Source organism: Pieris rapae, chromosome 16 (genome assembly GCF_905147795.1).
Source record: "Pieris rapae chromosome 16, ilPieRapa1.1, whole genome shotgun sequence".
Lineage (NCBI taxonomy): Eukaryota > Metazoa > Arthropoda > Insecta > Lepidoptera > Pieridae > Pieris > Pieris rapae.
In genome coordinates, this window is record NC_059524.1 from 3,721,206 (window position 1) to 3,748,699 (window position 27,494).

The 27,494-nt window shown below is 34.4% G+C and overlaps 3 protein-coding genes across 6 annotated transcripts in view; 1 reads left to right on the top strand and 2 right to left on the bottom strand.

Moving 5' to 3' along the window:
- The window catches only part of LOC110998066 (hydrocephalus-inducing protein-like), a 63,854-nt gene extending 61,830 nt beyond the window's left edge, over window positions 1–2,024 (bottom strand). The window contains exons 1-3 of the mRNA XM_045631768.1: window positions 1,929–2,024; window positions 1,078–1,287; window positions 12–190 (exon numbers count right to left, since the gene is read on the bottom strand). Coding sequence (XP_045487724.1) covers window positions 12–190; window positions 1,078–1,287; window positions 1,929–2,024 — 485 coding nt within the window. The remainder of the gene's footprint in view (window positions 1–11; window positions 191–1,077; window positions 1,288–1,928) is intronic.
- Window positions 2,025–2,704: 680 nt separating this feature from the next.
- LOC110998054 (E3 ubiquitin-protein ligase lubel) lies at window positions 2,705–20,921 on the top strand. Of its 4 annotated transcripts, XR_002600355.2 has the most exons (23): window positions 2,706–2,917; window positions 4,811–4,939; window positions 6,243–6,294; window positions 6,693–6,835; window positions 8,060–8,146; window positions 8,456–8,731; window positions 9,435–9,714; window positions 10,269–10,733; window positions 11,485–11,891; window positions 12,474–12,599; window positions 12,935–13,111; window positions 13,187–13,543; window positions 13,614–13,734; window positions 13,820–16,077; window positions 16,381–16,578; window positions 17,171–17,398; window positions 17,540–17,680; window positions 19,087–19,238; window positions 19,486–19,681; window positions 19,758–19,900; window positions 20,125–20,215; window positions 20,321–20,483; window positions 20,759–20,791. XR_002600355.2 is itself a non-coding variant. In XM_022266478.2 (22 exons), exons 2-22 carry the CDS (start codon window positions 4,811–4,813, stop codon window positions 20,786–20,788), a joined length of 6,132 nt encoding a protein of 2,043 aa, XP_022122170.2. In that variant the 5' UTR covers window positions 2,705–2,917; the 3' UTR covers window positions 20,789–20,921. The 4 variants fall into 4 exon arrangements, 3 of the variants coding, with proteins under 3 accessions (XP_022122170.2, XP_022122169.2, XP_022122171.2); XM_022266478.2 differs by lacking the exon at window positions 20,321–20,483 and having other exon boundaries at window positions 2,705–2,917; window positions 10,272–10,733; window positions 20,125–20,293; window positions 20,759–20,921; XM_022266477.2 differs by lacking the exon at window positions 20,321–20,483 and having other exon boundaries at window positions 20,125–20,293; window positions 20,759–20,921.
- Window positions 20,890–24,151, bottom strand: LOC110998055 (pre-mRNA-splicing factor CWC25 homolog). Its single transcript, XM_022266481.2, has 4 exons — window positions 23,880–24,151; window positions 23,604–23,807; window positions 22,651–22,938; window positions 20,890–21,873 (listed from the first exon to the last, which is right to left on the bottom strand). The coding sequence occupies exons 1-4, from the start codon at window positions 23,895–23,897 to the stop codon at window positions 20,956–20,958; spliced, it is 1,428 nt and encodes a 475-aa protein (XP_022122173.2). The 5' UTR covers window positions 23,898–24,151; the 3' UTR covers window positions 20,890–20,955.
- Window positions 24,152–27,494: the final 3,343 nt, after the last annotated feature.

Genomic DNA, 27,494 nt, shown 5'->3' on the forward strand with positions numbered 1-27,494 from the left:
GTACAATGTACTGGTCAACATCGGTGTAGAAAGTTACTCGATGGGTATAGTCTTCATATTGAGCTGGTTGAAACGTAATAGCGAAAGTGGCACTGATTCCAGGTGCCAGCCTAGATAATAGCTGGTGTCCACATGGTTTGATAAAAAAATACGAAGATTCTTTGAAAACCATATTAAGGAATGTAGGGGCCTGTAAAATGGTTGAAGTATTATGAATCTAAGAAACTCTACAGTATAACGCAGTGTTTCCCATACTTTTTTGTGCGATGCCCCACCTTATCCTTCCTAAAACCCTTACTATTACGATATAGGGGCTCCCTTAAACTGCCACCACAAAATTTTTATCAAATATGTCCAGCCCTGTACAGAACAGATTTTCAAACTTTTTTTTAAATATTCGCGTTTATATGTGTTTTTACTGAGTCATCCTTTTTAGAAGGTAGACACGAACACATGGACGGTTTGCTATAATTCCATAGTGACTGTTCGCCTTTATAGAATACATATAGAATTTGGGTTTTTCCAGATTTTTTTCTCTTCGTAAAACCCTTCCCAACTAGCACTAAGCAATATAATTTTTGATTAGTTTTTATTTTATTGATTATACAAATTATAAAAAGATAGATTTGTTACAGTTTTCACAAACCTTGTTTGAGAACTAACAGTAGCAAATGTGCATTTAGATTATTTTTATTGAAGTACATTGTGTTACCTATATGTCACCTATCTATATTAACCTACATTATTAATAATATATAGAGAAAATATTTGACTGGTTGAAATTCATCATTGGAATACTACATAATCCCTGAATAAAGACCTTAGAATCTAAACATAAATCTTAGGGATTCATATAAAAATTGCGATAATGTAACCCCTTGTGAAAGAAATAAACTCATTCTGACAACAGTATTAAATGATTTACTACAATTTTACAAGTCATCAATACCCATAAAAATGTCTGCGTTATGTTTATTATGCATTTAATAAAATATCCAGCCGTGCGAAGCCAGGACAGAATGATATTTTGATAAATTATTTACTACCTTTGTCATTACATAAAAAAACATTTCATACCTTGCTTATATTCTTAACTGAGAACTTTGCAACAATCTTATCGTTCGGTTTAAAATTTTGAAAGACAATAACTTTCGGTGAAAAAGACAACACAATTTTATTACTTTTGCTTCCGGAAATTACATAATTGTCGATTTGTATCGCATGTAAGGACTGTAATCGCTCCAATGTTGACATTTTCATTTCTCTGATATAATCTGATGGAATTATCTGTAACTGTGTTAAAAATATTAAAATACTATATATGTACTATACGAAGCCGGGCCACCGGTCACCAGTGCGCTTAACATAGGTATAATAAATAAAATATTTTTCCTAACGACATCACAATGTTTCGTGCCACATGCCTCTTAGCCCACCTCTACCCTTAAGCACGGTTAACAGCCATTAAAGTGCTTTGAAAACAAGTATAATTAGTTTTCTAAGTAAGATAAGCAGTCGGTACTTTCACATTGTGTTCATAGATATGGGATTTATAAAGCTTTTGTTGTTGAAAATCGTATATTTAAATGAATCAGCGACATCATTTCCTGAGTCAACAATATACTTAGAGACGAATTAAAACGTATGCATTACAAGTTGCGGCACGAAACTCTAGCGCTGACCGTTATTGCGCAGAAGTAAAAAATAAGGTACCTGAGGGGGGCTAGCGGAATGAAGAGCGTCGATTGGCTCTCCAGTCGCATTCCGGCCCCCGCACCACAGAACACATGCGCAGCAATCCCCTCCACGTATCGGCCAGCGCTAGACTTACGTGCCTTAATAGTAACTGTATCATTCTCCTTAACAATCAATACACACATGTGTGTCTAGAGAAAACTATTCTTCGATAAAATACAGACTTGTATTACCTCTTCCGAATGTCCCACCAACTTTTTCTGTGCGATGAGATGGTACAGATCAGCTGTAAAGTACCCATTCTGTTTAAACTTTTGTAATAACTCCATAAAAGAATATAAAACAATCGCTAACTTTCAACAATCCCGTTGTGAGTTGTTTACGTTTTATGGCATTTAATTTGATTGCTTCAAGTTTTTTTTTTATTTTAACAAACCTCTTTTGTATAGTAATATAAGTTTATAAATCCATAGCATCACATATTTCAAAATATTTATTTTGAAATTGATTTAATTTGAAATCAAAATTCGTTTATTCAGTTTAGATGCGTCTTATGAATGTCAAAATTTGAATAAGAATGAGAATTTACAAAATTCGTGAAAGAGCAAGACTACGCCATCCGTTCGCAAAACCAACAGGAGGCCTTGTTCTATGAAGGACGGGCAAGAAATTCAGCAAGTTTTACCCTCCCTCTACATTACAATTATTCAAAGGAAAATGTCATAAACCACATCGTCATTAATATATTTTACATGCTACAAGATCTTTAGGATATGTAAGAAGTAGTATTCATATTATATTACATTTACCAACAACAACGAACTCGGCTTTGAATTAAAATGAACCCATTAAATTAAATTTAAACCATTCATGCATTCATGAATGTGTAAATATTTCGAATTTAATATTATAAATATTCTATCTAAAGTTTCGCGCGATGTTTGACGCGGCCAAGAGGGCGTTATAGGTTGAGTGCGGAAATAGCGCGTCTTAATTTTAGTAGAATCAGGGCAACGCGGCCACGTACAGAAATAGAGGATAGTGATGGCAGAGCACGCGTTCGTTCTGTCAATTTCATCCGCATAGGGCGTACGATTCGATAAAATTTAGTTGTGATTGCACTCTTGCGCCACCCGGCACCTGTATTTGCGTACAATACCCCCGCGAGTGTAGTGTCCACATTGCATAATGTTACATTGACGTGATACCTTCGGATACCAAGGCGAGTATAGTTATATATATAATCTACTGTTAAGGTAAATATATTTAATCTAAATGCAGGTGATTGTTTTCGATATTTTCGGATATGTAAGACAATTAGGTCGAGACAACGCCCGTCGCGCCCCGGCCACAGCTATTTGGTGGTAATAATCTATTAATGTAAAACGCTTGCACCAATTCATAAAATGTGGATGTAGAACAGCAATTGGAGCACGATTTTCACATTAAAACTATACGGAATATTGAACATTGTGATACTAATACAGCTATAGATACGCAGACGAAAAAAAAAGAAGAGAAATAAAGAAGACAGCGTTGAATTTTAAAGATTAAAAAAAATTATACAACTGAAAACATTAATTACATATTTTAGACCTTAATATGCTTTTATATTATAGGATATTGCAGGATATTTGAATAATAGTGTTTTTATATAAATTACGCAAATGAATGAAATAAAAGAAACAACATCGTTTTGTTAAAAAATCATCAACTACAAATTATACAAAGATGACAAGAAAATATTATTATATTGCATTGGGTAAAATTTATTTCATTATACTTAAAATTATAAGCTTGTATTAATAAAAGCCAAGATATATTATTAATTGATATGTATATAATATAAATATATTTTAATTATCTTATTTGCGATTTTCATGGCGTCTCGAGCAGGTCCGTTAGCGTGTTTTGATTTAACACCCATTCAGGAGATTCAGGAGATTCGTGACTTTGGTGTATTGATAGATTACATTTGAAGTTTATATCTCAGGTTCTATTTACTCTACGACTATCTCAATGTGAGCCATGTTTTGAATCTCTTACTCTCTCATCTCTTACTGAACGTGATACACTATCCTACCCAATTAGCTTTCGAAGCAGTGTCAGAAACTAGAAAAATATTATTTGGCTGTAAAGTGCTGATACAGAGATCCTTGGACATGAACAGGGTTCCATTGTCGATTATGAGAAGTCCTTTGAAAATGGAGGAAGTACTTCAGAGAATTAGCTTAGATTAAAAGGATTTCAGTTTAATTTAAAACCTTTATTAATAGCAAAGTACTGATAAAAGAGTAAACAGCCAACACTCGTCATATATCGAGATTCAAAAAGGTTGAATTTTGAATTGAAATTCAGAAGGTAGCATTTTATCATCTTTGCTATTAAACTTGTATGGCGATGCAATATTTTCTGAAGCCCTTAAGGTTAGGTTCATATACAATTCCAAAAAGAAAAAGAAATGTAAAAAAAGGAGTACAAAATATTATCTTCTCTAATTCATTCCCTGGGTTTCAGCAATATGATGTAGTGTACAGATAAATAAAAAAACAAATATATTTTTTATTATACAGTTTTACAATTCTCTTAACCTATGTAATAATATAGTAATAATAAAAATAATGAAACGCGAATAAAGAATAAACTTAAAATAATTTAAAAAGATTGGTCCTGTGGCAGTGAACCTTTAATGCTAGCAGAATTTCCTCGCTGTATGCTCTAGGGTCACCGGTAATATCGACGAGGCGCCAACTTAAATCTTTAATTGAATTAAATTTAATAATAGATATTTTTACACTTTTTTGCACACGAGAAAACAATAAACAAACGACATAGACAAGTCAAGACTGAGAACGAAAGGGCCTGATAAAAGCGAAACTCGTCCAGATAACACATAATACAAATAAGAGGAATAAAAAAATGCCCTGAAACCCATTGCTTCTACAATTGTTACACATTATTGGTATAAAACTAATTTTTCTTCAACATTACTACTATATATCTATAATTTTTATGTACGGCTTAGGTATGATTATAGATGATAGGCTATGATTCTTGCCTAATCCTACTAATACTACAAGTATAGTAATAAAATTGTCATAATGCATTTCCTTAGATGTTGAAGGGTCGCGGTAGGGCTTCAGTGCCCGGAACACCTACATTGGGAATGCGGTCTCTAAACAGAGCCCCCATAGCGAAGCCGGAGCCAGACTACGAAGTAGTAGAGTTTCCGTCTGACCAGTACGTTAACACTAGAAAGACGGGAGCAGTCATTTGACTGTCAATTTGAATTTAATGTTGAATAATTCACAAACCATTTGACGTAACGTATTGAAACTTTGTGACTTTTATTAATATTAGTAGTTAAATGAAACTATATATCAAAATAACTCACATCGCTTTTGTTTATTATTTAAAATCTTGATATACCGACAAAGACGGCGGCAGTCATTTGACGGCTGAGATCCGATAAGTGTTTATAAGTTTCAAGTTTAAGTTTTTAAAAGTTTTTGAGCTTCAAGGTCTTATCACCTCTACCGACGGTACGTCGTGGTCACTTCAATTAGACAAATTTGCACTAATATCAGACGTTTGGAAGAAATTTATTGAGAACTGCTTATCATGCTACAAGCCAGGAGAAAATTTTACAGTAGACGAACAACTGTTTTCTACTAAGGTTACATGCAGGTTTCTTCATTACGTTGCTAACAAGCCTGATAAGTTTGTAATAAAATTTCTTGCTTGTGTCGATGTGGATTCAAAGTTTGTGCAACGGCTTTCCTTATTTAGGAAAGGACGAAAGCAGGCCACAAAACCAAAGCCTTGGTGAATCCGTTGTCATGCGTCTCGTGGAACCTTTTGCAAATACTGGCCGAAATATAACTACTGACAACTTCTTTACATCGATAAGCTTGGTAAATAACTTGCTCGCAAAACACACTACGATTGTAGGAGACATGCACTACGAGAGATTCCACCTTACGTCAAATCACTTCATAAGACTTTGTTTGAAACAAAAATCCTGAAATCCGATAGATGTACACTCACAATTTATCAAGGAAAACGAACGTGTTATTCCTTAGCACGTTACATAACAATGTTGAAATAGACTCCAATCACCCTAAGAAAAAGCCAAAAACTGTGCCTTTCTACAATGCACCAAGTACGGCGTGGATGTGGCTTACCAGATGGCATAAAATCATAGTGTCAAAGCGGCATCTCGAAGGTGGCCGTACATTTTTTCAATTCTTCTCGATCTTCTACTCAAAATCCGGAAACTCGGAAAATGTTAAATGTACAAAAGTGCAAAATTAAAAGTAATAAAGACGCTTGTAAAAAGCCACTTTGCGGCTCTTGTAATGTAAAGAAAATGTTAAAATGTAAAATATGTGTATAAATATTATAATTAATCATACATCAAACCCTGTTTTATTACTATAGTTACCATTTTTAACAGCTAAAATAATAAAAAAAGGTTTAATATATTGGAGGAGTCATTTGACCGGTCGCCGTCTTTGTAGGTAGTTAGATTTTCCCGTCTTTCTAGTGTTAACGCTAAATTGCAACCACCCCCACCACCGCCACCACGACCACCAACTGGTATGTAAAACCTCCTTACTCAAAAAATAGTAAAATGACAACTTTTAAAACTGTAGATAGTCTTTCGAATAATTAAATATTTACTGTAAGACAATCCGATGGAGCAGAGGTCTAGCACAACGAACGATTTTGTTCTACTAAGTTATTTATTTATTTATTTCACTACATTTTTCTATCTTAACAGTAATTACTAATACGATAGAATTCCAAAATCCCACACCAACTATTCTAGATAAAAAACATTAAAAAATTAAACTTATATTCCTAAATCTAGGTATCTATCCAAAACTAACAATATAGCTAGCAACTCTTACTATATATAACTCTATACTAACAATATAGTTGTTCAACATTTGCCTTGATTACGGAAGGGCACCAGTTCATTGTTTATACCCCAGGTCATCCAATGGACACGTCTTGTGGTCTGTGCGGTGGTGGCGGCGCTAGAGTGAGATGTACTGAGTGCGGACGTCGCGCGCTCTGTGCTTCGTGCGACGACATGTATCACAGACACCCGAAGCGAAGGAATCATCAGCGACAGGTACAGGATGTGCATTAAGTATTCATATTTATGTAATCGGAAGGGTAAAGGGCGTGAAGTGTGGACAATGCATGTCTCAAAATCTTTTATTCATAACACGATGTACACTTATAAACGTAAAAAATATATATTTTTCTTTTTGCTATTTCTACATAAATTTTACATTTACTGCCAGTTCTCAAATCAAGGGCGTAGAAGGGAAAGGAAGAACTGGCAATTAACTCTCCACCACTCGTTTTAATCGCCAAGTTTTTTTTACACAATGTTTGCAAGGAGTTGCAACCATTACACCATCTTCCATCTTAAGTAATTAATACTTAGTCTACTAGTTACAGGTTCATGTTTATACATAAGACTTATTACGTTGACCTCTTTGTATATAATTCTATTCCTATTCAGTCTTAACCTATATACAACAACATACATAGACAATCATATAACATCCAACTCGAGTATTGAGAATATCTGTGTCTGAATTATTTAATACAATGATATTTATTTCCAACAAATATAGTATTTACAATATTCATTATCTACATAGTAATAACAATAATTATAATAAATAATAAAAATAAAATTTAAACAGTTTAGTCCCCGTCCATTTAACGCTGGCAGCATTTTCTCGCTGTATTGCGATACTTATTCGCCAAGCGAGAAAAGCACCAGTTCTAGGGTCACCGGTACTAGGTAGGTAGGTAGGTAGGTGGGCCCAATTTCCGCAATTAGACTCGAATTTGGTCCGTTTTGTGTAAACGGTCACCGGTAGGTACCATCTACAGGCGTTAACTTAAATCAGTAATTAGCGTCTGTGCGCTTGAACCTGGTTCGTTTATATTTATTAATTATATAAAAGTGACTACATACTATGCAATATGTTATTAAGATGAGGGTCTTTGTCATGCTTTTGCGTATGTTCACCACAGAAGTAACTGTTCATTACGCTGATAAAATGAATAATTCTAGCGTCTAAAGTTCAAAGTTGAGATTATTTACTAGGCTAGTTTTACTATTTTTATTCAGTCTATTTGAATATTGAAATTTTCATATGACTGATTAAGATTATTATAGGAGACACAGACGACATTTAGTAGGCGATTAGTAAGAGGCCCTAAATAAGCTAGTTTCGTCAAAATATGGGCAAAGTGCCAGCCTCACCCACTGATGTAAACATTAATTTATACAGTATACATTCTTGCAGTTGCACTAATCATTGACTGTGTTTAGGCCCTGCCACCGTCCCAGATAAAGGAAGTAAGGCCTCCTTTACCACCAAAGGGAACACCTCCCGTTCCACCTCCGCGAAGACATAAGGTAAAAAATTTATTTAAAAGAAAATATATGCTTTATAAGTAATATTGTGTTTTGGGAAAAGGTCCCCCCCGCTTAATATAATATAACTTCTGCGCATCCTTTGACGCAAGCCAATTTACTATCATTGTATTTGTTGCAGCACTATTTAATTTATTCCACTTTGTCTATTAACTAGTGTTTTGCTACTAATAGGTATTCAATAAAAATATCTGATTACTTTTTCTCGTTTCTTTCTATTAGGTATATTACTAAAATATTAAAACAAAGAAAAGCGAGATAGATATTTTATCAGTATCTTTATGTCTTCAGATGGCTGGAGACAGAAGCACAGCAAGCCCTAGACCACAGCCGGTTGATCCAAGACGAGCCACCGTAAATGTGGTCCATGGGCCTCAAAATCACTTCAATCAAGCAACGACGCTACCACATAACAATTTTCCAAGCCAACGTACACCGCAAAATTCTCATTTAGCAATGCCCAACTTTGTTGGTGCTATGCAACCGCCTATGGAACCGACTGGTTTCAACTCTTGGGGACGCACGCGCACTTCATTACCCGGATACAATGTCCCACCCCAAAACATTGTAAGTACGACAGATGTGTGATAATTCTTAGCTCTCAACCATACCAATTCGACCACGACGTTCATTACAATAAAGAAGAAAAATAGAAGTATATACTGTCGTAATTTGTAAGACTGATAAATTTTATAATGCGACTGACCAAATTATAATATACTAGTAACCCGCCCCAGCTTCGCACGGGTGCAATGCTGATGAAAAGCAGGTTTTTATTATGTATTGTTATTTCCGTTGCTGGAAAGCTCCGATAATATACGCGACATATACCATATAGACATATACCATCACGGAATTTTCTGTACATCTTTTCAATGTTTACAATACTTAGTACATTATTTTGATAAAACTCGTAGGGTTCAGCCTGCGTTTGCAATGTATGCGGAAAAAATGTAATTATTTACGACATCACATTAGAAACCTCAAAAATAACAGTACTTCTCCACTATTTAATGGATGTTATTATACATATAAACCTTCCTCTTGAATCACTCTATCTATTAAAAAAACCGCATCAAAACGCAATCCGTTGCGTAGTTTCAAAGATTTAAGCATACAAAGGGACATAGGGACAGAGAAAGCGACTTTGTTTTATACTATGTAGTGAAGACCCCAAAACTACCCTTATATATGATTAACATTCGTCGCTACTAATATAGAACAATTAAGTAAAAATAAAGTTAAGATGAAATTTTCTCGAAAATTCCAGATGCCAACTCAACAAATGGAACATTGGGATGGTCACGAAAACCTAACACAGAATTGGGGGCGACCACTACGACGCGGCGCTTCGGTTATGGAGTTGGGGGGGCCCCCTCCTTGTGCCGGCTGTGCCCATTGCGCCCCCAACCCATGGCGCTACGGAAGCTGTGCTAACCTAGATAACTCCTGGGGGCAATGGCCACAAGGGTGCTGTATTCCACCAACGCATAATCCCCGATTGCCGTATCCTCAAATGCAACCTCAGACGCCTCAACCATATCGAAGAGGTATTTTTTATAAATCGATTTTGTTATACTACAGGGAAAGTTTTCATTGAACTTGTTGCAATTATTTCATTAAGGTCTTTTATTTTACTGTGTATTTTGAGGTAAATACTTAGTTTTCTTCTATTTTATACCTTCTTCTTCGTCATTTTGACCAGCTTCTGGATAACAAGGCAACTCTGAGACTAATTAATAAAGTTTTTTTAAACAACAATAGTAAAACAAGTTCAAACAATTTGTATTAAAAATTTGGCGATTAAAAAGAGTGACGGAAAGTTTCTTGCCAGTTCTTACCCGCTCTACGCCCTTGACTTGCGAACTGGCTGTAAATATAAATTTACAATTAATTTAATTTGTTTTTCTTGACGTTCATAATTAGTGTACATGTTTACCTATATGAATAAAGATATTTAGATTTGATTTGATTAAATTACACAAGACTAAGTCAACTAACTAAGTAAAGTTAAATTATACTCTGTTATTAAACTCATTGTTGAGTTTCATTTTTAGCGATACCAAGTAATCGAACTTTTATAAACGATTGAATGAATTTTCAGCGGAAAGTCGTTGCGTGTCTCGTGCTGCTTCCCGCGCCCACTCACGCGCACCATCGCCAGCTTTAAGCATGCGTTCCCGCACATCAAGACGCAAGCCGAGATCTCCGACGCCTTCTTTGCCATCAAGTGATGCTGACTCTGAAAGTGAGCCTGAGAGCGATAGAGGCCAAGTAAGGAGAGTCGAGGAGAAAATAGAAACAAAAGAAAAGGAAATAGATAATAAGGAAGACGTTAAAGAAAGTGAATGTGATCTAGGACCCGCCCCACAGGCACCTAACACGACATGGCAATGTGAACATTGTACGTTTGTTAACGAACCCGGTGTAAGAGTATGCGTTGTATGCTGTCGCACGCCAACTATTACACCGAAAACTATCACTTCTTTGCAAAAAAGCATGGAAAAATTAACCGTTGAAAAAGTTGCTACCCCATCTCCAGTGGTTACAAAAGTTATAAATAATACAGGTTTGTCCAATATTCAAATATAATTAATAATAATTAACAGATAGTTCATCAAATTAAAATAAATAATTAATACACACAAACAAGAGTAGTATTTTTTTTTTAATTTCTATAATAGTGTAATGAATTTAAGATTACTTGTTATTATTTTACAAATTTATTATTTAAATCACGTTTATTTTTAAATAATATTTATATTCAATTTACAAGCTACTTTATTTTGATGATTGTTCTTGATTCACGATGTAACGAATTTATGATGATATGTTATTACTTTACAATTTTATTATGTTTATTAATATTTATAATTAACAGTATAGTTTATTTGATGATTGTATTTGTTTAATATGTTTTACTCGATGTAAGTTAGTTGATTGATTCGATACCGACAGTTACAAACATAATGACGGGTAGTCTTGATACGATCTAAAATAAGTGCGGGTATTCGGACCGATCCGCTTGATAAGGACGGACGTCAAATTGGAAGCTGTGTGGTTGTTTAAGAATAAGAAGTGTTGGAAATATACTTCATTATTGTTGTAACAAAGCAGGCGTTTATTATTATACATCGAGAATCGAATAGGGCGAATTCATCACAATAGCTAGTACAGGCTGAAGTCATTGATTCCCTAAACATAATTTATGTACATACAAATTTTTGTGGCAGCTGTTATCTCTGCTGCTGAGAAATCAATGTTGCCTTTCCTTTCATTACAGACTAACACATATCAATATATATTGTTTATTATTGCAGATGACAAACCAAATAAAGAACGCACCAGAAAAGAACGCGTATCCACTGGCTGCGGGCCATCTCCACCAAAAGACGTGAATCCTAAAAGTCGATTAGAAACACCGACCAGAGAAAGTACTCAAAAATCAAAACATTCCCGCCATGATATAGCCGTTGGTCCGTCGCCACCTAAAGATATTCAAAGTCACACCAATACTCAGCCGCGTGAACCTGTTGAAACTTTGAAACGAAGTATTGGATCATCGCTACCATCCAGTCCAATAACTAAAACGGTTGTGAAACAGTATGAAATACAGAAACAGTCTGTTGGAAGTTCACCGTCCCGCGATAGACCAGAATCAAGAAACAGCAGGACTAATGTTTCCAATACGGGTACATCTCCACCACCTCAGAGTATATCAACGCAGGTAAGGTTTATTTTATTATTCCCTTTGTACAGCTTGCCAGCCAATGGACGTTATAATGAGTACCGAGAGTTTTTACGCCGGCTTTTTCTTTTACACCCTCTGTCTTCTTTGCCGAAGTGATATCTGTATCTTATATTCCAAAATAAACATATTTTTTTTTTTTTTTTTTTTATTGAGTGGTTAATTTTATATGTATGTGTGACGGGATATGTAGTGTATGTATGAGCAAGCTGCACTAGATAACTAAGCCCTACAGACGTACCCTACCCGACATAAATAGTTAATATAAAAATATTCATTCAAATGAAATCTGAAGACCCTTTTTCTACAAACAAATAAGATGCCTAGCTAGAACTTGAAGAATGGTAAGCGAAACATAAATTAGACGGATTTATTTTACAATCGCTCATTGTTTTCTTCTTCTTTGTGAGTCTCAAATTATTCACCAGAACATTCTTTGCTCAGCTACCTTTGAACTAACAATATACATTTCATTAGTCAAGAAAATTCAATAATACGTGCAGATAACGTGCTAGATTTAAGACATTCCCACGCACAATATTATTTATTTGAAACTTTCAGACGTATGAAGTGCCTAATAATTGGGAAAGATCAGGTTCTGTGACCCGCTCACGTCCGCGGCGCCGTTTCAGAGAAGACAGGCGAGAGAGATCTCATAGCAGGCATTCACTCTCCAGTGATACGCGAGTAAGATTTTCTTCAAATCCTGGAATTATAGTATTGTCTTTTATTAACATTACTTTTACACATTAAAGGAAAACACTTTTTCAACGGATTGAAGGTATGTATTATTTCGCGTGCTTTACTTTTATAGATTTATAATAATACATAGCTTCAATCCGTTGAAAAAGTGTTTCCCTGTAAATCCTGTAATTATTTTGAGATCTCCTAAACAGTAATTTTCAAATAATCGGGAATTTACATCCGAATCCGACAAAATTATTATCAAAAAGTCAAAGTTACAACGATTTTCACGAATTACGACACCGATTTTAACAATAAAATTATTGTAAATTTTGAAGGAAAGTGAACGCAGTGTCCGCACAACGGGTGGTAGATGGGAGTGGCGCGACAGCAGTCCGGCCGCTGACTGGAGTGAGACTGAGCGCAAGAAAGCCGAAAGACTCACGCGCAGAGCTTCACACCTTGATTTGCGCCGGACGCGCCCTTCGCAACGGACCAGCCTTTATGGGTCCGAGGTATTTGGTTTATAAATAGAAAAAATATTATATTGAGTTTAATTAGACAATATGAAATAAAAATTACATTTTCAGGGCCCATCACCAGAGCCGTTATCAAATAATCGAGCAATTTCATTAGAAGCGTTAGCTGGGGGGCATTCAAAGCGTGAAGCAGAAAGAGGTCTAGAACTAGCGAGACTCATGACTGAAGCAGAACGCCTCGGCTTTAGTGCAGCTGAAGTTCACGCCGCTCTAGCACAGAATCCAGTAGCGCCTCTCGCCTGGCTAAGAGAGCGATGGCCCAGTTTGGTGGCGGGAGTTAGAGCTGCGGCAGCAAGACTTGCCGTTGGAACCAACGTATCAGAGCTGGAAGCGCGCGCCGCTTTATCGAAACATAGAGGAGCTATGTGGCCTGCCGTTACGGAGTGTGTCGAGCGACATAGGCGACAGGTAATCAAACCTCAAGTGACATCAGTGAAAATAAAATAGATTTTTTTTAATGCCTTCACTTATTTTACAGACAGGAGAAAGTGGAGTAAGTGAAGAAGGAAAATTACGAGGTCGAGTTTGGGGTTCTCCGATAGGTGTCGATGACGAAGCCATCCCGCCGTCATTCTCCACCCGCTCACACCGCAGTCGCGGTAATGAAAAGCAAACCAAAATTAAATAAAAAAAGTGTCGCCGTATCATCACGCATATCATCACATTTTACCATTTACATTTCAGCCAACGACAGTTCAGACGAATTCGAAGAATCCGTTAATAATTTTCAAGACGATGACTGGATGTATTTACCGCTAAATATAAACAGAGATACATATGAAACTGAACCAAGAGTTGGAGATACAATTCAATCTAATCCTACTAATACAGAAAATATAGCTGAAAAATTAAAATTGTTATTAGACCTAGCTGGTATTCCTTCTATTGAAGAAAGTTTGCTGATCCAAGGCCTACGTGCAGATAGTTCTAATAAATTATTAAAGGGAAATAAAGTGCATACTTCTCCTTCACAACATACAGAAAATTTATTGGATTTCATACAATCTGAAAAGGATTTTATTGATGCCTACAATGCTTTAACACGTCTTAGTCCGTTGCCAAATATAGAACAATACAAGAAAGTAGTTCGAACCGACTCTTCAATTGATACCAACATACATAGTCTTGATCAGCAGCTTCAAAATCAAATTTATCCATCGAATATAGATTCCAGTATTGGAAATACACCAATTAATTCAGATAATTATAAAAATAATAGAATAAATAATCCAATATCATCTGAAAGCACAAAACATGAAATTTTAACATCACCGAAAATTGAACCGTCTCAAGAAAATAATACATTAAATGTTAACAAAAAACAGGTAGAAACAGCTTCGGTAACTAATGTTTTAGAGGAAAGGCAAACGATAGAAGTGCAAAATACCAAATCAAATAACCTTAGCGATTTAGTAGATAACACACAGCGGTTAATACAACAAATGAAAGATGAAATTAATGACGATATCAATTCGAACCAAGATTCCGAGAAAAGTGATGTATCAGGTGTGAATGGTTCAGAGCCCTCCACAGAGCAGGAATCTAGTTACAGTGAATCGGAAAATAACACAGAAGAAGTTGAAGGTATAACATCTGATGAAAATGAAAGTTCGAGCGAAGAGGATGAACAAGAAATTAAGGAAATCATAGAAAATAAAGATTCTGTAACAAGTTCAGAGGATACAGAGCAGTTTGAAGAAGCAATAGAATATGCTGAATCTCCACAGGAATTACTACAAAATAACAAAACAGTGTTTGATATTTCTTCGCAAAAGGTACAAACTATTGATTCTCCGAAAATAATAGCGATAAAATCAGAGAAGCTCCCTGAAGATATGAATAATAACTTCTTCACGGTAGTTAACTCGTTTGAAGAAATATATGAACAGCTGGCTAGTGAAACTAAAATTCAAGTAACAAATTTAAATAAAAACCCTGTAACAATACCTATAAAAAATAAAAGAAATGAGCTGACTAAAGAAAGTCTGGAAGCATTAGAGTTTAAAGTATCTACACCAATAAAAGAGATTTTTTTGGAACTTAGAAGACCTATCATGAATGCTTCTATTGGAAATGTTTATGAACAAAAAGAATTAGATCCTGCTTTAAAAAAGATTGAAGTAAATGTACCAACCCAAGTCAAAGATATTAAAAATGAAAACAATTTAGAAGATTTCACTTCAGGGGAGACCATGCCTTCTCGTGGAGAAATAAATATTCAAAAATCAGACAATAGGCAAGATGTTAATATTATCAAACATATTCCTTCGCATGCAACTGTTATCGGAATAGTCGACTTAAATAAAGCAAACGACAATGAAGAAAATTATACTTCAAAAGCAAACGAAGATCTTATTTCAAATACAAATGCAAACAAAATAAATGTTAATATATCTAAACCAAGTGGTAAATCTAATATTCCAGTGCCCATCAAAACTATTTCCGAAAAAGATAAACAGGAAAAAAATCCGAAAACTATAGTTTCTAAACTACCCGTAAGACGCACTTCAATTAAACAATACCCAGCGCCCGCACCTCCTAAAGCTCAATTCGCGACCGTTCAAAATGGAAATGTTAAGCAACTTCAGAGCAAATTATTTGTTCCGAAACCTGAAGTAAGCCAAGATACGCCTATTATAGAGCCAACGCCTTCTACATCCACGTTAAAGAAAAGTCAAGCTCCACAACCACCTAAAAGTGAGAAACAATCATCACCAAAAATATCTACTAAGGAAAAAGAACAATTCTTCCGTGAAACGTGTCGAACAGAAGATGAATGGACTGACAGCGATTCTGATGACGATATAAAATCAGTGCAAAAAATTAGAGAATCAACAACTCCAACACCTGAGATTCAGCCGCCTCCACCACTAACAATGCGACGAATTTCGGGACAACTAATAGACTTAACGAGAATACAATTACCCGAAGGTTCTCCGGAGGTGAGGAATTCTTTTTGCTTTTTATCCACAGAAAATGTGTATATATTTAGTATTTATGTAACACACTTAGTACATACAGGCTGTTCCTGTTCTAGGACAAAAAGGACAGCTATGGTTAATAATGCTACATACATTAACAATGAAGTAGTTTCTTTTACTACCAAGACTACTTCGAGTTACATTCATTGAATGAAATTAACTAATAATAGATTGACTGGACTCTAAGGGTCGTAATCAATACCTACGCAGTCTGTATTTTTTGCTATGTATAGGAAATATAACTCATCGTTTTTCGTTTTCCAGAGACAAGCTCGTATGCTTTTAGCGGAAGGCGCAACGGAAAATTGGGATCAAGCTAGGATCGCTGTAGACTTAATAACGCGAGGGACAGATGTCCCAACCGCTCTCTTAGCTGCATTGGAGTGCACCGATCTCACAGCTGCCTTGGTATACTTAAACCAATACTGTGAACTGTGCGCTGCACATTATCCGGAACACGAAGTATGTATTTTGTATAGCATGCATCTGCTAAATGCTATGCCATTGAAGATAATTTGTTGATTTGAGCATGTTGCATGCATTTAATTTATTTCGATAACACAATGTTCACTTATGAACGTCAATAAATAAATACATATTATTACATGCATCTTAATTTATATTTACTGCCAGTTCTCAAATCAAGAGCGTAGAACGGACGAGAAGAACTGGCAATAAACTCTCGGCCACTCTTTTTAATCGTCAAGTTCTTGTTTTATAAAATGTTTGTAAGGAGCAACCACTACAGCATGTCCCAAATGACAACTTGATGTAATGAATAGTTAAATAATAACAAAAATAAAATTTGTTCCTCTATCAGCAGTAGGCATGGTGAAATAGGACCACGCACTTACATTCATTTATTTATGTTATTTATTTATTTATCTTGACTGTAGTAGTTTTTTCGACTGTGTTTTTGTGGGAACACAAAAACACAGTCGAAAAAACTAAAGAGCTTAATTTTTTTTTCGGAAATGCATCAATACGTGTTGCTTCTTCTAAAGCTTCTACTCAAAAACGGATGTAAAAAATTACATTTTAAATCTGATTTCAGATGGTATCTATGTTACGATGTGAGCACAGGTGTTGCCGCGAGTGTGCCAGACACTACTTCACAGTGCAAATCACTGAGCGCAGTATCGTTGACTGCGTATGCGCATATTGTAAGGAACCAGAATTGGAAAACTTAGACGAAGATGCCTGGGTCAATTACTTTGCACATTTGGATATTTTACTAAAGACGTTACTTGAAAACGATGTTCATGAATTATTTCAAAGAAAAGTAAGTTAAATGAAACATACCAAAACTTTCTAACAAAATATATTTCAACAGTACCTACACCAAGGCTCGGTATCAATAGACAAAACGTCAGATCAATGAAAATTCCATTCAAATGGATTGAAATATTTGTATTGATTTCAGTTACGAGATCGAACGCTTGCCCGAGATCCAAACTTCAGATGGTGCGTTGAGTGCTCCTCAGGGTGTTTCGTAAACCCCAAGCAAAGGAAACTTCGATGTCCCGAATGCAAATCTGTCACTTGTGTCACGTGCAGAAAACCGGTATGAACGAGATATATTTAAAAATATAGCACAAGACTGTACAGTCTGTTTATACTAAATGGGTTACTTAAATACTAAATATTTACACATTTTCTGTGGATAAAATGTAAAAAGGAGGATAGGATAAAATGGACCTCCGGGGAACCTTCGGGTCCACTTTTCTAAGTCGTTGATCGCCCCAATGAACATGAATGTAAAATTATACTGCGAGTATGATTGTTCCAACACCTTTTCGTTTACGATGAATTGTGTTTCTAAACAGCTTGAAAGCATAATTTTAATATTTATTATACTTTACTATAAAGATAATTTATAGTCGCCCTTCCACTTTTATATAAAACAGTGTTGTTACAGAATTTAAATATAAAAAATATCGTCACATACCAGTGGCGAAGGGTGAAATTTTGGCAAAGGGAAGCCGGTCCAAAAAAATGTTGAACAGCACTCTATATGAATTAAAGCCATAATAACAAACAAAATCCACAGTATTTAACCAAATCTGCGATTAAATTACCTTACAGAATCAGTCACAGTTTAAATAACACAAATATTAAAATATAACAAACGAAATTATCACGCACCAGTGGTATAGGAACACATGTCACATACTAAAAATAATCTATTTTCAACCAAACGAAATGGAACGCGAAAATATGCCAAAATAAAAAGAATATGACTTGCGAACGATTTCATTATAACGCTAATTCTTTTTAATTTTGTCGTGTTTTCTTTCTCCCGTGCCGTGGTTCAATAACAATAATTTCTTTGTCTCTTTCTAATAGAGGAGAGGAGAGAACTGCAAGCCGGTCGCGATCAGCCTTATCTTTCTTTAAATTTTACGTACAGTTAGCGAGCATTAGAAAGAGATGGTTTGACACGCTCTGTCTCTTTTCGCCTCATAGTAAAACGTTGGCCGAGATAAGCTGTAATTCGTCGAGTTACCTTTAATGTAATTTAGGTACGAAAAATTGACGCGCTGATTAATTTACGACTATAAAATGAAATGTGATACTTAGGGTATTGCTAAGAATTACTATTGCTATTGTAAATCGCGCAGGCATTTAATTAATAATACTTTGTTAATGAAATAGAATGTAAATACTTTTGTATGAATATGGAACTGATTTTTGAAAGGTAACCCGGTGGGAATCGGCTTGTATGGACTCTTCGCCACTGTCACATACCTATTTTATTCGTGAAAGTTAATTTTTTGTTAAAACCAAAACAGATCGTTAGGTTTGTTTATAATATGCAAACAGCGTTTTTTCTTATTTAAACAGATTTAATTCCTGAATTTAAAATATTATACACCGTATACAAAGTAACTTTTATTTTTAGCAAAAACTCCGTTCTATTTATGTACTTCATTACATTTATTGTAGTTGCAAAATTTGCCCCTTTTTCAGTGGTCCGCAAATCATGACGGTATTTCATGTGAACAATACGCGATATGGCTTGAAGATAACGATCCGGAACGATCAATGGCTGCGGTCCAACAGCATTTGAAAGAAAATGGCTTGGAGTGTCCGCGGTGCCGTTTTAAATATTCACTTTCCAGGTAAAAAATAAAACTAAGTCTAATCCTTTTTGATAGATGATTTAATTTGCCAATGTTGAACTCTGGATCTGGATCTTTTTCATATCTATTTTATTATGATCAGATCAGACACGAAGAAACAGTAATGAATATTGGTAGGTCTGCGCCTGAAACATGTTAAATTCTTTGAATACGGTACGACGTTACAGAATCCCTTTCACGTCTGTTAAATTATTTCAATATTTGATAAGGGTAATTATGATTTCAGAGGCGGATGTATGCATTTCACCTGCACCCAATGCAAATACGAGTTTTGTTACGGTTGTGGAAAGCCATTTATGATGGGTGCAAGATGCGGCCTAAGCGAATACTGTGCTAAGCTGGGATTACACGCGCACCATCCCAGGAACTGTCTCTTTTACCTACGTGATAAAGAACCACATGATTTGCAAACGCTTCTTCAGGTAAGACTAGCAATTTTTTTTTTAATAGCGCCATCTATTGATGAACTCCTTAATACGCGAGTCATAATGATTACAGATGAACAACATCACGTATGAAACTGAAGCCCCGCAAGGCAGCAACAAGCGGTGTCCAATTCAATTGCAACGGGAAACACCCACTGGTCTCGTAGACACCACGTGTGGCAACGAAGTTGCATCCGGCAACGCTGGGCTTTGCAAGTAAGTTTACACAACTTTAAGAAAATGAGTGTTAGGTGTATAATGTAGAATTAAAAATATATATATAGCTGATAAATGCATAGTAGTAGGTAATAGTAATGTAATGATCTGATATCTTAACCTACACGGCAGACAGATATTAGCCAATGAAACTGTTACATGGGGCATACATCCTTATTCTAAAAGAAATAGGTTACGGGGGTGAGCGAAGCGTGTGTTTGCAGGAACCATTACTTGGAGTATCTGAGTCGTTTGGTGCGTAACAAGAAAATCGAGCCTTTGCCGATATTGGGCGTGGACGATTTGGAGACTTTGGTGCGTCGAGCTGCTATGAGGCTTCCACCACGGCCCTACGGTTCTCTCGAGGGCGTCTACAAACGGAACCTGCTCCAGGTCTGTTCACGTCGTATCTTCTTGCAGGATGCACTACGTGGAATACTTGGCTGGGTTGGCGCGTACGCTTGACCCAATCCCGATTATGGAGGTTAGCGAGCTCGTCGCAGAGCTCCGGCGTCGCGCCCTGCCCTTGCCCGAAAGGGGACCCTGGGACACTGATCCTATTTACGCCGGGATGTGCGCTGAGGTATAACCCAATGAGACATACGAATATCTGAGGGCATAGTTATTATTTTTTATATACCATAGCTTTATTGCTCACTTCACCAACTGATTGATTATTATGAGGCCATATCTTATGAAATGAAAAGAGAATGAGAGCCAGAAAAGAAAATATCTTCGTACGTACGTCTACGTATACGTCTCAGTAACTGGGACGTATGGGACGACGTATTTATTTATAAGATCGATAAAATAATGCGAAATATTTTGTCCATTTAAAAATAATAATTTTTGTTTCAGATTGTTAAAGAGAAAATTCCTCTGGACTGACACCTTAGCTTGTATAGAATATTTATTGTATATCAAAACAATTGTATGCTTTCAAATAGAAAATCATTTATAATAGAAACTCATTTGTTAATATCATAAACTATTTATTATGTAATAAAAACGTTTTGATTTTTATACTTGATTTATTCACAATTACTTTAAAATCATCACCGTCTTGCAAAGTTTTCGCTCATGTGTTTTTCACTTCGTTGAATGTAATGTCTATTAGAGTGGATTCGACTTTCCAACGAGTCTGGAATAGCCCTTGCTTCATTTCGTGATGGCATCCGTGAAGCTAAAGCCTTCTCGGCTGCTTTATTTTCTTCTTTTTGTTCTGCAACACGCCGCCCCCTTTGTATTTCTCTTTCAGCCCCAGCTGCAGCCATTTCAGCTAATCTGGCAGCTTTCTCTGCATCACTTAGGCCTTTCTTACTTCTTGATTGTTCATTTGATTTCTCGTTCCTATTCATCTTTCTTATAGGGCTATATCTTTTAGTTTCTCTATTACTATGAGCTTCACTGTGATGTCTATATTTATTTGAAACATATTTATCCTCATTTTTGTCTATTCTTGTCTTATTAAATTCTCTTTGATTAGCGTCATAATCATAATATCGTTTATATTGAGGTTCATGTCTAATATTTTGTCTGTCATCAGTACAATATTGTTCAGGACCATCTTTTCTGTTTTTTTTATTATGTGGTATGGACTCATTATCTCTAGACATACTACGTTTTCTACTATGTTTGTGGCCACTATCTATACTTTCATCACTATCAGAAGAACTGTCATTTTTGGCTCTGTGCTTTTTAGACTTGTCTTGTGACTTTTTTTCTGTTTTATTCTTTTTTTTATGTGATTTATCACTATTTTTGCTTTTTGATTTACTTTTCTTCTTCTTTTTCTTCATCTTCGACTTTTCCTCTTCTGAGGAATCGTCATCAGAAGAATCATCTGCCTCTAAAAGTTTCGCCAAATCAATTTTGTTAGAACTCAATGCTGTAAGTTTTGCTGCTAGTATGTTATCTAAATCTTTATCCTTCTTTTTGTGTTTCTTTTTATCCTTTTGTCCTTTTTTCTGCTCCTGGAATAATAATAAGAATTATATTCATTGCTCTAAATACTAAACAGACAAAAATATTTCCAAGAAAGAAAATTAAGAAAGTTTTGCAAATGATTAACAAAATATTCTAATAAATATCTCTATTAAGACTTGCCAAGTAGTGAGGAAATGTAATATAAAAGTGTGCAGACATTAGTGCACTGGTTATTTCAAAACTAAGATCCACACACAACATTGGGAATCAAACTTAAATTAACTATGCAGTATATACTATCAAAACTTAACTGAAGTAATTTATAGATTATTTTAAATATGCTTTGAAGAGATAAACTAGGTACAATATGGTAAGTTGTGTAGCATGTGTCCTGTCAAAAATTTCAGAAACAAAACAAAAATTTACAAAACAATACTAAAGTTTTATTTGTATTCAATTAAACAAGGTTTTCAGAAGCTCTTTCAAAATCGAAATAATATTAATCTTGTTAATGAGTTTGATGTTAATTTGGAAAAGATCCCATTTGAAACTGTGACAAACATGTAAAAAGACTACCTTGTTATAATACTAGCATTACATTTAGGAATTAATCTTTAACACCATTAAAAATAATATGAATAGCATAGAAAAGTTGTAAAACTGAAGACCAATGTTAGCCAGCTAATAAATAAGCATGCAATCACTAAAGCCAGGATTTTTAAAGGCTTAACCTAGATTATTATAAGTATAGCAAAAAACTAGGTTTCATATAAGCAATACATACAAAATATATGTGTGTATTTAAACTAAATCTAAAATCTTACTTGTTCTTGACGTAACAGCTCAGTAAGCTTTTTACGCTGTACAGGATTATTTAACAAAGCTGCCCTAGCTGCTCTCTCTCTTTCCTTTACCAAAAGTAGTGGATCCTCACGTATCTTACGAGCTAAATCCACTTGGACATCAGTAGCTGCTGAAAGCATGCTTGATCCCACAACTCTACGAGCAACTGCCGGAATTTCACTATGCTCTGGTTTTCCATGTTGCTCAAAATTCTTGTCAATAGCTTTACCAAGGAGATATTCCTCATGTTGAACCTGTTTATCAGGTTTCTGTAAATGATAATAAAGTACTAAGAAATTGAAAATTGTTGTCTTTCATTCTAAGGATGCTTGATGATCATTGATCACTCTATGAATGCATCAACATAGATAGACATAGATTTATTAAAATTTTTGATACATATTCATTCCTTACGCCCAGGTAGTAGTAGTAGTAGTATAGTCTCGCTCGCTCATTCTCTCCCAAACTTCCTCACAACCCTTTATCCTAAGAAATATATAAAAAGGTTCTTCTTTATCAACATTACTTTTCATTCATTCAGTTGATAAAAATATAGCATATGTTATAATTATTTGTTTTGTTTCTTAATAAATTTGTAACCAATTCACTGTATCATATCTTCATACGTAAGAACAGAAAATTCAATTATTTATTTATTAAAAGTATTTAAAGAAAAACTCAACAATACTTTTTAAGCTTTACCTTTCCTTTATTACCTGAAATTACCACTACTTAAGATATCATGTTTAGATTATACTAATCATGTATGTTAATAAGGCAGAAATAATCCAGCTTCAAGTCAGACTTAGAGGGGAGACTGACTATTAGCACAGGATTTCCGTTGACAAAAGGAAGTCATACTTGGTCACTCTCACTCTTAGTCTTGTTACTGAAAGCTCAAGGTATATTTATACAAAGATAGGAAACAGCTCACATTATACATCCAATCCAAACGATTATCTGAATTACTGGCTGCATTTTTTCTTGCCAGTTCATTCAGTTCCTGACGATCTTTCTCTTGGGCACGTTCTTGCTGCAATTCCAATATACGCTTTTTCTCTTCGGCAGCTACTTTTTCCGCTTTCCAAACCCGTTCTTGATTTTTCATAGTATTTGGATGCCATGATTTCTTAGAGTTCTGAAAGAGGAATGTATAGTTTTAAAGATCCATGAAGTTAATGACATCGAAACATACTGAATTAGCACCTACCAAGTCACCACCACCCATGTTCTTTTACTTTACATAGAAAACAGTTAAAACAATTACTCTAAATGTTTTAGCAAACACAGATTGTAATTTAATTTAGGATGTAAATAAACCAATCAATTAATTTAATACTTGACATTATTATTTGCCAATCCCCACTTGCTTAATGTCTTTTGCAGTACACTGGTCACTGTACAATACATTAATTAGTCTGTGAACATTCTTTTTTTACTTGAAGTAAACAAATTACAAAAATGGCCCCATGAAATGCATAGACTATAGACTAATATTACTATTTTAGAATTATTATTTGATTTTCCGTAGATGGACTATGGTATAGACCAGGCATCAGCGTACAGCGTGTGAGATAGCGAATATCATAATCCAACTATTTACAAAGGACGAAGTGTGGCAACTACCTGACGTTGGTAACATGATTCGCAATTTAGTCGGTTTGCACTGAAATATGTTTAGAACCACCAAGCCGACCAAGGGCTCGGTGGTAAACAAATAAAACCCGATATGCAAATAGAGACAGAAAAACTGATTCTCTTTAGTTATTATTGTTATTTTAGAAGCTTATCTAGTTTTATACTCTATCTATGGATTTTTCATTCCGTACAATTCTGACCTTTCGTAAATGTTGCTACTAAAAAAGTTCTCCACAGAAAAAGGGACAAAATATTACAATATCACGAACAATATGTCAAATAAACTTTAATTACTTTATTTTATTCTTTAGCAGGCATTATTGCCTACTATTTCCAGGTTTTCTCTTTAAAAAATAAAATGTTAGCTTTACTTTTATGTGTTTTACTGTTTGTAAAGTAACTATCACTTGCCGAAAAAACCCCTTTTAATGTGGAGCACCGCATTTAATAAAATTTACGTATTCACTAACAAATAAATTGTATGTTCAGACTTCAGACTCGTAGTGAAATTGAAATATTTGTCAGGCCAAAAAGATTTATAATCTCTGACATGTCAAAAAATTATAGCTGTCAGAATTCTACGGAATTAAAAATCAGAGTATAGATCCTTAACTATTAACTAGTCAATGTAGGACTGTCTTTTATTCGATATGAACTAAAATACCTACATACAAACCTTAACGTACACGTTAACGCACATCCATCTTCTGTGTTAGTAATGTTTTGTTAGGCGAATTAACGTGACCACGTGACCATACACATGATTATGATGATGGTGACGAACTTGCATGAATAATTTGTTATAAAATATATTCTCTACTTGAGTTTAACGAGAGAATGACATCGAAATTAGTTATTGTTTTTATTCATATACATTTAATAAATAATTCGCTTTTCTTGTCAGAGAATAACGAATGATGAATTTACTCCTCGACGTTCCGAATGCTTTTGAATTAGTAAAGTAGTAAATTGCTAAAAACAGTAAATGTACGTCAATAATAATATGTCACGTCGAATTAATAATACATTCGCATTTATATCCTATATAAATGTTTTGTTTAATAGTCTATAGTATTTATGTAATATTTTTGCATATCCTTACGCTTGAAAGTGGTGTCATGTCATAACTGTCCAAAGGAATCAATTTTTTATCTGTGATAACCACAAGTGTTCAAATTTATTATGTTATAATGACAGAGAGTTTAGTTTGAATATATTTATTTTCTCGGTACAATACATTTATTTTGAATTGTAAAAAAGTTTTTGTATATTTTCATATATTTCGATACTATTTAAATCTTATAGATTTAATAAAAAAAAGCAATAGTTTTGACGATTTTTTTTAAACAGTTAGTTTTAAAAAAACCGTCACCCAATCATTAATTAAAAATACAGATTTAAAATAATTAGTAATAGTAAAACATTTTTTATCGGTGAATTACCTATGAAATAATAAATATTAATGATGTAATGAAAGATAAAAATAAATAAATGAAACGTTAAAATGGACAATTAAGATTGATTCGACGGAGAACCGTATTCTAATGAAGATCAGTCCTCTTAAAGGACATAATGGAAACATATCAATTGTATGTCATCAATAAGACATCCATACAATAAAGCTTCAATTAGTAATAAACTACCATTCTCATTAAATGTTTGCACATACACAGAATTGTACAGATGACCATATATCAATTTAATAATTCGATTCTTTAGTCTTAAAATAACTCATTGACATTGATTTATGCATAAATTTGCAAAACGATTTAAAAAGACTGGTAAAACGACTTACCAGAGTTAAAACTACTATAAACGAATACCTTTTTAAGCAAGATACTTCTAAATACATATAATAAAAGTTAATTAACATTTATTTTCAGTTTACAATCGTATTATATTCGCCAAAGATTGCTTAAAAATTGTGTTTTTCCTTTAGATGATGCATTCAAACTTGCCAGTAACTTCGAAATGGTGCACATTCATAATGAAGATTTTCAAGTTGCGGTAATTTTGGTTTCAAATAATAACGCCATACAAAACCTGTATTACAGCAACAAAAACTGACGCCTGCTTTTATTGTAAAGAAATAAATTCGTAGAACTTCCAACAACTTCAAACTTCCTTTAAAAACAACCGATTAGTTAATTACCATAGTCTGCCAACATTGTTATGTCATCAACATATTAATATGGCACTTTCTAATCTAAAGATTATAGAGACTTGGGTGTCTCTATAATCTTTAGATTAGACACATACATAAGCCTACATACTTATATACGAACTGCAGAAATAAGCCTAAAGGGTTATATTTTAAAATTAGATTTATTAGTTATTCCCTTTTTGTGCATAATATGTCAATATTGGTCGTGATTTTCTATGATGGTACATCTCCAATTTCTTATTCACTTAATAAGAAATTGGAGATGTACCATGGCTTCGGCTCTCACCGCCTCATTTGCAACTACTATACCGCTTACTTGTAACAGCCACGCTTCTGCTTACTTGCCAATCCAGCGCCTACTTGGAAATAAGATTGGAATTTATTCGTAGTGTATGGTTTTCCAATCAATAAAATTTTGGCTAAGAAATAATATATACCTTAGTTTTTTAATCGTGGAGAGCCCAAGTGCTGTGGTACTAATAAAATCACTCGAAAAGAATGGGTACTACTTTCAACAGTTACATCTAAAGCAATGTTGATTAATTATAAAAAAACAGATTTATCATATATAAATCTTTTATTAAAGAGGTTAAATATGAGCCTTACACAGTGGTCAAGCGATACCAGACCCGAATTTGTAACTAAAATATTTTTAGGTTATCCGCTAACTGTAGATTCGTGTCATTTGTCAATAGCTGAATGTTTATCATATTAACATTTGCCTGATAACCAGTTTACATCGTTTACGTATTAACAGACCATTTATTTACAGTTTTTCAAAAGATTTCTTTATTTTATTTATACCTAATTTAAATTACAGTTGCTAATTAATCTGCGTGTCGCAATACTTCGCAAATACTTAGCAAATTTATATACATATGTCAAAACATAGTAATTATTTTACCTCAGGCGATACACGTAAATAACCTACTTCATCTATGTTATCTGTAAAATATATAAAAAAATACATGCGATTTATTAACAAAAGGATTTTTTTACTGTATTGATAATTTCATATTTGGA

What these genes read in the sequence shown, in the direction of transcription:
- LOC110998054 (XM_022266477.2), top strand. Translation starts at nt 4,811, where the DNA reads ATGTTGAAGGGTCGCGGTAGGGCTTCAGTGCCCGGAACACCTACATTG. An exon ending in TCGAGCGACATAGGCGACAG is followed by an intron (nt 13,544 to 13,613) that starts GTAATCAAACCT and finishes CTTATTTTACAG; the next exon opens with ACAGGAGAAAGTGGAGTAAG. An exon ending in TACCCGAAGGTTCTCCGGAG is followed by an intron (nt 16,078 to 16,380) that starts GTGAGGAATTCT and finishes TTCGTTTTCCAG; the next exon opens with AGACAAGCTCGTATGCTTTT.
- LOC110998055 (XM_022266481.2), bottom strand. An exon ending in GTTTGGATTGGATGTATAAT is followed by an intron (nt 22,939 to 23,603) that starts GTGAGCTGTTTC and finishes TATCATTTACAG; the next exon opens with AAACCTGATAAACAGGTTCA. An exon ending in AGCTGTTACGTCAAGAACAA is followed by an intron (nt 21,874 to 22,650) that starts GTAAGATTTTAG and finishes TTATTATTCCAG; the next exon opens with GAGCAGAAAAAAGGACAAAA.